Source organism: Leptopilina boulardi, unplaced genomic scaffold (assembly GCF_019393585.1).
Source record: "Leptopilina boulardi isolate dan_hultmark-lab unplaced genomic scaffold, ZJU_Lbou_2.1 LbouV2_278, whole genome shotgun sequence".
Classification (NCBI taxonomy): domain Eukaryota; kingdom Metazoa; phylum Arthropoda; class Insecta; order Hymenoptera; family Figitidae; genus Leptopilina; species Leptopilina boulardi.
The window spans coordinates 3,275,179-3,287,348 of NW_026137838.1; the positions used below are offsets into that span (position 1 = coordinate 3,275,179).

Consider the following 12,170-nt stretch of genomic DNA (forward strand, 5'->3'; position numbering starts at 1 on the left):
TAAATATATTAGAATTCCCTTTTTAAATCTTCGGTCCATTTTATTACTAATTCCCGTTTTTTTGCTTCTATTTTCTTTACAATTTGCTTTTTAATACTTTTTCCTTTATTTTAAATAATTTTATTTTCTATTTTTAATATTTCTCGAAGCTGGATTATGCGTTTCTCTCCTTCCTTCAACATTTATTTTCATTTTTTTTTTTGAATTTTACTTTTATATTGTTTTTTTTTCAATTTAATTTCAAGCTCCTTATTTTCAGATTTTTCTCAAAAAAAAAACGATATTTCAAGTCACGAAAGAATATTTTTTTCATTTTGAAGAAAAATTGTTGAAAAGAAGACGGAAAATAGTCGATGAAAATTGAATTTTTGGGATTTTCCACCTGTCGACAATATCGGCGGAGTAAGGGTGGTTGAAGAAGAGGATCTAAAACGAGGTTCATGTAGAACCCAACCCCCAATTGTATTTTTGAACGAGCAACGAGAAACGCAGGCGCTACAACGATCAATAAACACACGAAGTCGAGGGCAAGATAACAGTAGCTTACAGGTTCGCAGATAGTAAGCGTATATTTTGGATAAAAAAAAAAAAAAAAAAAAAAAATTAAAATCAGGCACCGGCTCAACTTGTGAGGCTGCAAAGCAGCTCCTGCAGCATGCAACCGCCTCCAAGAAAAGTAAGTCTAACATACTTCAGGATGACATCGTTTCGTTATCGAATTCTATTTTTTTCTTTAAAATTCCTCTATACATATATCTATTGGAAAAGTCGCGCGCGCTCCTGTCATTTTTTTTTTTTATTTTTTTTTTTATTTGTAAAACACATCGTAGGTGTTCATCAATGAAATACTCTCTTCTTGAAATCGATTTTACTTGAGATGATTTTTCATAATTTTGAAAATATTCTCTTCTTTTTTTGTCACGATCTCGCACGAAGAAATTTCGGCTTTCAATCGTCCTTTTCCCGAGGACCCCATCACCTTTTAAATTGCCCTATTTAACAGAGAGAGAGAGAGAGACCTAGATTTCAATCATCAAAAAAATTTTCTCCCGGAAGTGGTTTCGTTATGCTCATTGATTTTCTTTTTTTGTCTTTTATAGATTTTTTTTTTTGGGAAAATTAAATCTTTTTCTTTTTGCTTCGTCTTCTTCTTTTTTCGTTGTATAAAAAGGTGGCTGTAGAAAAGAAATTGCCTTTTAACCTTTAGTAAGTGGACTAGACATTCGTAGAACATTGATTTCTTGCTAACGACATTTCAGTTTAGTTAGACATTTACTACTTTATAAAACTGATAATCATAATTTTATTACATTGTGTTAGTTTCCTTTCTTTTCCGGTCTCATTTTCATCGATTTTTTATATTTTAAATTTCTTTACACATTGTATTCTTTCTAATTTAATTTTTCAATTTCTTTTTGTTGTTCATAAATGAAACTTTGAAATTGAAGTTTATTAACTTCTCTCTATACTGTAAATTGTTAACTTCTGTTCTTGGAAGTTTTGAGAGTTTGTTAACTTTTGTATTTTCACACGTTTAACTTTTGTGTGTTTTCGAGTTTGAATTGTCACGAGAGAAAGTTTATCAAAATATTGAATTTTTGGCTTATTGTTCTTATACTTAAATAGAAATGAAGAAAAGCTGAGGGAATTTTTTTCAAGTCACGCGAAAATTTCTTTTTCTTCTTTTTTTTTTGCTGAATTGAGAATTTCTTGATGATTTGTCAAGGGCGAGCTCTTTACAAGGACAATTAACTTCCAAATCAAAAGACACTAGGCTATCGATTTTTCGATGCTCCTCAAATTAATGTCAGGGAATGGAAATTGATTTTTTTGTTTTTGAAATATTTTCGACAATTTTTGAATATCAAAATTTAAAAATTTTCAATTTGAAAAAATTGACAGTTTAGAAAATTAAGATTAATTTCTTTAAATAAATTTAGTTTTATTGGGAATTTTGGAGATTCCTTTTTCTTTTTTTTTTTTGAACTCTTTTGAACCCCGTTAAATATAGTTTCAGTATATTCATTCTAGACTCTCATTTCAGGATCATCGAACCTTTCTTTGCACATGCATAGGCTCGCGGTCCTTTTCCAATCGATTTTCTTCTTCGCTTATTTCATTTTAGCCGATGCAGAATATCCGGCTAAATTCCTCGGGCAAATAGATTATCAACGCAGTTACATTTTCCAATTATGCAATTCTTAATCGACTATACGATGAAGTAATTAAACGAGTACAAATTGTCGCCGTTTTTCTTTACTTTAATTAATTTTAATTAATTAATAAATCAATTTTCATTTTTTGCTTTCTAATTTCTTTTTTTTTTTTGGCAAGCAAAATTTTATTTGCAAAAATTAAAAATGTTTCCCAGAAAAATTATTTTTATTTTCTTCTTCTCTTTTTTTCTATTTTTCAGGGAAATTATGCAAAGTTTCTCAAAAATGTACACGCAGAACAGGCCGCGAAATTGCAGGCCAAGAATCAACACGAGTGCGACCTGTTGGAGGATATCCGGTGAGATTTGAATTTTACATTCAGTATTTATCTAAATCTTCATTTTACAGTAATAAAAAAAGAATTTTATTCACGTGAATTTGTTTTTTAAGACAAATTCAAATTAAATTCAGTGACTAAAAAAATTAAAACAGGGTGTGGTTAATTGTTCGGTAATTTCTAAAAAAAAAATAATTATTTTTTTTTAATTTTAATTTACAATTTTTTTTGTAAAATTGAAGAAAATAACTGAAAGCGATAAAAAGGAAACGTTATCCTTGGCTATTTGTGGGAAATTATTTCGACAATTAGAGATTAAATATGTAAGATATCTAATAATTTAGGGTATAAATAAGTTTTTGTTAATAATTAGTTACATCAGACGAAGCCTTCTTCACTTCAATTCATAAATCCTATACATGTCGACCTTCACATTGGATATCGATCCATTTCTAAGTTTCATAAATTTTCCTCAAAAAGATCGCCACTTAGATTCAAATCATTTTGTCCTCGAAGACAAAACTGTCGCTTCATTTCACTCTAATTCAAGAATTTATATAAATATAGTCCAAAATTTAGTAATTCTGATTACAAAAGGTCATTTATTTTTTTGTATAAAAAAAACCTGTTTGCATGTTAAGGCATTAAATTATATTTTTTTCAAGTTTAGTGAAAATTTTCCAAAAAAAAATTAAAAACTAATTAGAAAAATCAAAATTTATGAAAAAATAGTTTATTCGATAGTGAATAATAGAATAGAATCATTAAATTTGGTTCAATTATAGTAATAAACTAAATGAATATTAATTATTATTACCATTCTATTAATAGTAATATTATTTCCATTTTAGTGAATTCAGATATTGTTAAATGTAACTATTTTGATTTTACGTCAGTAGATTAATTAAAATTTTAGGTAAATTAAGAAATTATACACAATGCGAAATAGACTGACTTCCGGTACATAAACTGGGGCGGTGGTGACGGTAAAAGGGGGTGGGAAAAAGAGGGTGATGATCGAACGTCCAAGTGCATTGCGCGTTACACACGTTGCGCTTTAGTTTAAAAGACTTTTATAATTGTAATAAAAAAGAAAAAAAAAATAATAAATCTCTAAATGACCTTAATTTAAAATAAAATCAATACCTTTATACTACAAGTGATTAATTTTTTTTTGAAAATCACTTTATTTATATTTTTTTTTTTAAATAATTGTAGAAAATAAATTTCCAATAATTTTGATTTTTTTCTTTCTAAAAAAAGGTGTAATGAAAAATAAAATCATTTTTCTTTACGTGAAAAAACAAGGGAGATTCGCAAATGAATATGCGGAAAAAGAGAGGGTTTAAAGAATAATTTTACTAATGGGGTCAAGAGAATACTCGAGAGTTTCAATTATCAACGTTTTCGATAAAACATCTCTGAAGACTTTAATTAACCATTAATTGATCGCTGTATTTAATTACTATACTAAAATTGTTCCATGAGAAAAAAAAAGAACTTTCTTGGCAGATAAGTTCACTTGTTGACAGATCTAATTTGGATTTTAAATCCTAAACAGAAATAAAAATTTCAAGTTAATTAAAGTTTTCAAGCTGGGAATATAAAAAAAAAAAATAATAATAATCTAGATGAGTAGTGATAAAATCGTTCATTCGCATCTTAGAAAAACCATATTTTTGATATTATTTCAGTAATTTCACCATAAAAAAGTCAGCCATTGAAAAATCCTACTCTGAGGTGAGTTTTATAGATGAGAGTTTTTTTCTTTTTTTTTTTTTTAATTATCATTATTTCTTGAAAATTAATTTTGATTTTTCTTTTTTTAAGGCGTTGCTGAAGATATCCTCGGCATATCTAAACAAGAAGATTCCAAACATTCCTGATATTAAGGTCGATGGAGCAGAGGAAAAATGGTATATAACAAGACCCTTTTTCTCTCAAGCTACATTATTTTATATACACCATATAAATATCTGACAGTTTCTACAATTTAAAAAAAAAATAACTGAGATATAAAAAAAAAACACACACACAATCAACCACGTGAATTTTAGGAATATGTGGAATGTCTGGAGAACGGTCCTGGAGGAAAACGAGAAACTTGCTCGGGCTCGACTCGCTGCCGTTGAAGTTTTTCAGCAACAAATTGCTGACGATGCCAAGGTCCTGCGAATGCACAAGCTTCAAATTTCCAAAAAGGTATTTTTTTTACTCTCACAAAATAATAAAAAAAAAAAAAATTTTATAGATAAAAATTTATTTATCTCAATTTGTATTTTTTAGAAAAAATTGTTTGTATCCGATTTATTATTCTCAATAAATATAGAGAAGAAAATGGAAATTGAAAATAGATTTTTTTTTATTGCAGGCCATCGATCAATTAATGATAGTACAAAAGGAGCTGCAAACTTGTGTACAAGATGTGGATAAAACGAAAAAATTGTACTTCGATGAAGAGCACTGTGCTCGAGATGTACGGGACAAGGCAAAGGATATTGAAGAAAAGTGAGTATAAAATTTAAAAAGAAAATAAAAATTGCTATGCAAATAAATACAATTTAGTTTTCGAAGTGTAATAGCGATACAAAAGTTTTTTTTTTTTCAAAAGTTGAAATTTATGGAAATTGTAAAGATTTACAAACTTCTCAAAAAGCTTGTGCGACGATAAAAAAGAAATTGTGAATAAGGAAATTTATAATATTTAGAAGAATTTTCTGTTTTGGAAACAAAAAAAAAAAAACTGTGTCATTTTCAGGCTCAAGAAAAAGAAGGGTTCGTTTTTTCAATCAATCACGTCATTGCAAAAGAACAGTGCCAAGGTAATTTTCAGTAAAATTAAAAAATAAATTTTAAAGAAAAAATGAAAGAGAAATTAAATTTTTCAGGTGAGTTCAAAACGAGATGCTTTAGAGGAGAAATCGACAGGAGCACGTAACGATTATTTGTTGAGTTTGGCTTCTGCAAATGCGCATCAGAACAGATATTTTGCAATCGATTTGCAAAATACAATGCAGGTAATATCACTTAATTCAAACATTTTATTTTAAATATATATTTACTATTTCGAAAGTTTAAAATGATAATATATTTTTTTTCGGGGTTCGGGTGGATTAGTATTTAGAGCAAGGTGTATACGACAAGGTAGCCGAATATTTGACACTTATGGGCCGTACAGAGCTTTTAACTTGTTTGGCAAAACAAAATAGTTATGGAATAATTCGCGACCAAGCACAACAGGTTTGAAACAAAAATCGTCATTTAATGCAAAATTATTAAAAACAAAATGACGAATTTTAGATGAAATAAAATTTTGGTTATTTATAAATAAATTGGTAAATTGTTTTTTGGAAATATTTTGGTAAGTGTAAATAAAATTATTTTCAGCTTACCAGAGAATACAACATTAAATGTTGTTGCTTGTATTATCCTGTTTTGAAGCAACACATTCAATATGATTACGAGCCATGTGACAACGATCCCTTTGACAAGTAAATATAGAATTTTTTAATTTTCTTTTCATCTGAAGCAAATTTTAGTTTTTTTTAAAAAATTAAAAACTTGTTTCTTTTTTAGAGTGACTGCCGATCATTCAGCTGCATCATCCCTAGGAAAAGAAGCTCGTCGTTGGGCAACGAGAATAGCTCGAGAAGTTGGCAGTATTAGAGAAAATAATAGAAAATTACAAGTTCTTTTTCAACTTAAAGAATCGGGTCAAAAGGTACGCGTTTATTTTTAAATTAAAAATAAATTTAAATTTTTTTAATTTATTTACGAGGAATATTTTTATTCCAGACCGATCCAAATGATCCAAATGGCCCTGACATTGACACCAAGATAGATGATGTGAAGCACAATATCCGACGTGCCGAGGTAATTATTATTATTATCACCGTATATAGGGGTGAAAAATAATTTTTAAATATAAAACTAGTTGTATCTTTAAATAAACTCATTATTGTCTCGTCTCGTTTATTTTATAGACAGCAAAAATGAAAGCAGAAGCCAGATTAGAATGTCTTCGTAATGGAGGAGGTAATTTCAATTTTTTTTTAAATTCAATTTAATTTCAATTTTTTTTTAAAAAAAGTGTGAAATCAAATTTAATTGATTTTTAATATACTATGAAATTTTCCAGTCAACGTAGATGAATTCATGCAAGAAGTGGAAACACTAAATGTTCAAGATATTCCCCGGTCAGCGAGTTCCCTTTCAGTACGCACAGACGCTTCCGGAACTGCGGTAAATATTCAATAGATGTTGAAAGATATATATATATACATATTATAACAGACTCGCGATCAATGTCGAGACCGCGTGGTATATTTTTTTAAGGTCGTTCTACTTTAAAAAATAGGATATAAATCAATGATGAAGAATTTAAGATCAATCAGGGAATATTTACTAAAAAGAAACTATAAACCAAAATTTTACCAATTTTCCAATTAGGGAATAATAAGTAAATTTTCATTTATACAGAAAAAAATCAAAGAAACAATTTTGAAATTGCATTTTTTCAGGAGCATCCATCATCGGATTCATTTTACGATAGTGACGGCGATGGTGGAAGTGATTTAACAACTGTCGAAAGACCCGGAAGTGTGCGCACTTCTTTGCCTCATGAAGAAGACTCTGGCGAAGATAGACAGAGGCACGACAGTTCGGAAGTTGATGGTAAAGAAACAATAAAATCATTTCTTTCCAACAATTTAATTTATCTAAATATATTTTTAGCTCTATTGGAACAAGAACAGCAACGAATAGAAGATATTACCGCTGGTTGGGATGATCCAGCGAATTTAGATTGGAGCAAGTTGGATGAAGATGAATCGGCCATAACACAAGAAACAGCCGATGTGCCTTCTGATCAACAAATTTTCAAGTGCACAGCTCTTTACTCGTACAATGTAAATATAACATTTTGTTTTTCATTTCTTCAAATTAAATTGACAAAAAAAATGAAAATAATTTTTTTTTTTTTAGGCACAAAATCCGGATGAATTGACTATAGTTGAAAGTGAACAATTAGAAGTAGTTGGCGAAGGTGATGGTGATGGTTGGTTGAGAGCAAGAAATTATCGTGGCGAGGAGGGATTTGTACCGCAAAATTATCTTGACGTTGAAAGAGAAACAGAGACACAAAGTAATCTTGTTTCACATGGACCAGGATTGGTACAGCAAATTTCATTTTCATCTGTTGATTATACAATTGATGATCATGATGCTGTTGATCCTGATGCACATATACAGGCAACTGCTCAAGATTCGTTTGTACAAAATCATATAGGTAAGAAAATTTAGAAAAGGATTTTATTTAAATTCACAAATTAATAATAATATTGATTTATAATAAAAATTATTCAAGGTACTGAAGAGTGGTGCATTGCTCTGTATGATTATGATGCTACTTGTGATGAGGAACTCACTTTTATTGAAGGGGAAATAATTAAAGTATTGAGGAAAGAACCTCATGATGTTGATGACGGTTGGTGGGAAGGTGAATTACGAGATCAAAAAGGCCTATTTCCATCTTTAGTCGTAGAACCTTGCGCACCGGACGGATCACCTTTGTCAGAATTAGAGGTAAATTCACTAATAAATTACTGAAATAAATTATTTAATTTATTTTAAATATTAAATTAATTTTATTTTTCTCTAGGACGATGTAACACCACCTAGTTTTGCACCTCCTCCAGAACATACACCACCTGAAGTTCCGGATTATGTCTTAACCGATGAATTTGAACACTCGGAATTGAATGGTACGGTTTTTAATTTCTATTGCGATAAATTTAATTTAATTTTTTAATTAAATGGAAAATATTCAATAGATTCAGGAGGAGATAAACCAGCTTTTGTAAGTGAGAGATCAGGTTTTGCAATGAATCTCACAAGGAATCAAAAAGAACAATACGGTATGCAATTTGATGATGAAAATAACGAAAAAGTCGAAGCTCCGGGAATAACAGGTGAGTAGGAAAATTTATCTATTAATTCAAATATTATTATTAATATATGAAAATGCAATTTATTAGTTTCCATTATTATTCGACTTGTATTTCTAATGCTGCTCAGTAGAGGAAGCTAAAGAGGAATCAAATGCAACAGTTGAAGTAAGTAAAGACAAAAATAATCAAATTTAAATTCCTTCTATTATCTAATTTCCCTTTTTTCTTTAGAAGGCGAAAAAGAAGACAGCAAAAAAGAGCGAAGACTCCAATAACATTGGTCTTGGTGTAGCACAAATTGTCATTACAGCTGCAACTCCAATGGAAGAAATAGAGCATCCTTTCCCAGGCGAAGAAAAAGATGATGAGGAGAAAAAATCTGATGAAGAAAAAGACGACGAAGAAAAAGAACAAGACACAATCGTGGAAGCTGTTCATGAAGAGGAAATGGAAATAAAACCAGACGAACCAAAATCACCACTACCAAATGTTCTCGAAGAAATTGAAGAAAAAGTCGATGATCTACCAGCCGATTCAGGACCATTTCCAGTGAGCAGTAGTTCAGGTAGCGATGGTGCTGAATCAATATCAGGACCTAGTACAGCAGAAAATTCACAATCACTACCTGCTCGCGCTCCTTCTGCTACTACCACTGCTACTGTTGTTGAATCCGAATCACAAGCCGAAAATGAACCTGAAAATGAACCCGAATCACCGGAAATAATTCCAAATAAAATGCTCGTTGGCGGGAGAGCGAGTATTCCCGATGAATTACAACCCGATCAATTGGAAAAATTACAAAGCCTAAAAGAGTCTAACGCCTAGGATTGACAAAACCTCGGAGAAATAAATGACGACGACGACGACTGTTATGCCTTAACAGATAAATGGGCTCTTCCAATAAATCATCGGAATAAATTCCAACATCTTTTGGAATTTTGGAATTCTCCTGAGGTCATCATTGCGAAAAAAGACTAATACTTGCTACATAATTAAACTGACAACTGGATATTTTTATGTTAATATTATTATGTACACAATTTTTGCTAGGCAAATTAACTTCTAGTAAAAAAAAAAACTACCTAAGTAAGTTGCGGTTTTTGCAACAAAATTTACAAAAACAATTATGTACAGCCATAGGGTAAAAAAAAAACAACAAAATAATATATATTAAAAAAGAAGAAAAAAAAAACGACTCGTCGATACCTGTAATAGCGGAACTTGCGTCGTTCATGTAAATTATAGAGAATTACAAGAATGTTGCATGGAAAATGAATTATTTTCTTTTATTTCCAAATTTCCCGATCATTCAATTATAAATTAAATTCCAATTAAATAATTATTTAATTTACGTAAAAAATAAGATTTCTTTTTAATTGTATTTAAAATAAAATACCCCATCATTGGAAAAAAGCGGGAATTTTTTTTTGCAGAACTAATTTTATTATTTAGAAAACGCATTTTACTTTTTGCGCTATTTCTTTCTTTTTTTTATGAAAAAATATTGTCAATAAAAAAAATGTTTATAAAATGTCGAGAAAACTGTTTTTTTTTTTTTATGGTTGCATACGTAGAGCACCGTCAAGACGAATTGTCTCTCCATTGAGTAATGGATTTTCAACTATCGATTGACAGAGATGAGCATATTCATCGGGATGACCAAGTCGTTGTGGAAATGGTACTGTTTGTGCGAGAAAATGACGAACTTTATCTGGTAATGATTGAAGCATTGGTGTATTAAAAAGACCTGGAGCAATGGTACAAACTCGTATTCCAATTGATGCCAAATCACGTGACAATGGCAATGTCATACCAACAACACCTGCTTTACTTGCCGAATAGGCACATTGTCCCATTTGTCCATCATAAGCAGCAACACTTGCAGTATTAACAATAACACCACGTTGTCCATCTTCGTTTGGTGTATTTTCCGCCATAATTCCAGCTGACAATCTTATAACATTAAATGTACCAATAAGATTAACATTAATTACCTTTGCAAAATCTTCCAATAAATGATAGGTCTTTTTATTATGATTGTAAACTTTGAAGGCAACAGCAATTCCCGCTGCATTCACAACACCATCGAGTTTGCCGAATTTTTCTTTTGTCATTGCCAAAGCTTTCTTTACATCATCTTCGGAAGTTACCTAAAAAAAATATTTCTTTCTAAATCCATTTTCTTTTTTTCTTAATAGAATTTCAAGCGTATTTAAATTAATTTTCGTATTAATTTAAGATGATATTTTCTTTTTTTTTTTGGAATGAGGAGATTTCAACTTACATTCATAGGTGCAAAAATTGCATTTTCACCCAAATCGGAAGCAAATGTAGCACCTGAGGAAGTTGGCAAATCAGCAATAACAACTCTCGATCCTTGTTTAATGAATCTTTCCACTGTACCACGACCGAGACCTGAAGCTCCTCCAGTGACCAATACAACGAAATTCTGAAAAAATATTTCAAAAATTAATTCAATCTGAGAATAATAAATAAAAGAAAATTAAAACAAAATATTATTAGAAAAATGGAATTTATTTTTAAAATTTCATTTGAATTTGATTAAAATAATAAAAATAAAGAGTACTTTAAATAAAAATTATATATGTATTATGTATTACGATGACTAGGTAATTTTTAAAATAAAACCTAAATTAGCATGTGATATTAACAATGTATTATGATAAAATTAACAATAAGAAAACAAAAGAATAAATCAAGTGTTTCAATCTAAAATCCCTACCGAAATATTAATAACATAAAAGGGTTAAATTTAAAAAAATACCATAAAAAATAATACACATTATCCTTGAAAAAGTTTAATAATTAATAAAACTGGAAATTTTCTCAAAAAATGGAGCAATATATACGAACCTTCAACATCTTGACTTTTCTTCAAAAATAATTGACAAAATGGAAAGTTCCCTTAATTAAAGTTAGTTATTCACTGAACATTGAACTTTAAATGATATATTTTATATATGAAGAAGGAGATTGTACATCTGGACTTTGAACCGATTTTTGTCTGCAGAAAATATAGGGACACGTGGGAGTAAAATTTTAGTGGGGATTGAATTATGAATAAAATTTGTTCTTCTAGTTTACTTATTTATATGTAAATATTAACAAATAAGTAGGATAAATATTAATAAAAATCTAAATAAAATTTATACTATGTGCTAGTACAAAATAGTACAAACAAAAGTACTTCAATACAAAACGTAAAAAAAAATAAACAATTGACATAACCTATAAAAAACTGTATACATTAAAAATGTTACTTGCGCATGCGTCGCGAACACATTTTGATTGGTCATAGATCTCGCGCGTTTATTTAAATTTAAATAAAAATTTTCTAATTACATATTTTAATTAACTTTCCCATGTGATTTTAATTTAATTTTCAAAACGTTCATTATTTTTACTAAATATATTAATATTAAAATTATTTCTAATTAAATATTTTTAAAAAATTTCGTTTCATTTATTTAATAAAAATTATTTTTCTAAAAATACATTGTCTTTTTAACAATAATAAAAAGTCATTATAATAATCAATGTTATCTTGTAAAAAGAAACTATATTTCTTCTGTAACAAGCGTATTATCAATTCTAGAACTTTTTAAGGTCAGAGTTATACATTTTTTTAAGTTGTTGATAACAATTGAACCTTCAGTTTTACTCTAGTTAGAAAAATAAAATCAGAAAAAAAAATTTTTAGGCAAGATA

The 12,170-nt window shown here is 29.2% G+C and overlaps 2 protein-coding genes across 5 annotated transcripts; one reads left to right on the forward strand and one right to left on the reverse strand.

The window, feature by feature from the left end:
• Positions 1–386: 386 nt before the first annotated feature.
• On the forward strand, positions 387–9,571 carry LOC127281904 (protein nervous wreck). 4 transcript variants are annotated; one of them, XM_051305882.1, is made up of 22 exons: positions 387–676; positions 2,417–2,514; positions 4,188–4,233; positions 4,324–4,409; positions 4,551–4,695; positions 4,865–5,001; positions 5,252–5,315; positions 5,382–5,510; positions 5,611–5,733; positions 5,881–5,984; positions 6,070–6,214; positions 6,289–6,366; positions 6,477–6,528; positions 6,632–6,735; positions 7,014–7,167; positions 7,228–7,400; positions 7,477–7,780; positions 7,859–8,076; positions 8,153–8,255; positions 8,325–8,462; positions 8,572–8,606; positions 8,673–9,571. In XM_051305882.1, the coding sequence occupies exons 1-22, from the start codon at positions 656–658 to the stop codon at positions 9,264–9,266; spliced, it is 3,051 nt and encodes a 1,016-aa protein (XP_051161839.1). In that variant the 5' UTR covers positions 387–655; the 3' UTR covers positions 9,267–9,571. The 4 variants fall into 4 exon arrangements, with proteins under 4 accessions (XP_051161839.1, XP_051161841.1, XP_051161838.1 ...); XM_051305884.1 differs by having other exon boundaries at positions 388–676; positions 8,529–8,606; positions 8,673–8,801; XM_051305881.1 differs by having other exon boundaries at positions 390–676; positions 8,569–8,606.
• A 130-nt stretch (positions 9,572–9,701) lies between these two features.
• On the reverse strand, positions 9,702–11,660 carry LOC127281908 (3-hydroxyacyl-CoA dehydrogenase type-2). Its single transcript, XM_051305889.1, has 3 exons — positions 11,316–11,660; positions 10,726–10,890; positions 9,702–10,591 (listed from the first exon to the last, which is right to left on the reverse strand). Exons 1-3 carry the CDS (start codon positions 11,322–11,324, stop codon positions 9,998–10,000), a joined length of 768 nt encoding a protein of 255 aa, XP_051161846.1. The 5' UTR covers positions 11,325–11,660; the 3' UTR covers positions 9,702–9,997.
• Positions 11,661–12,170: the final 510 nt, after the last annotated feature.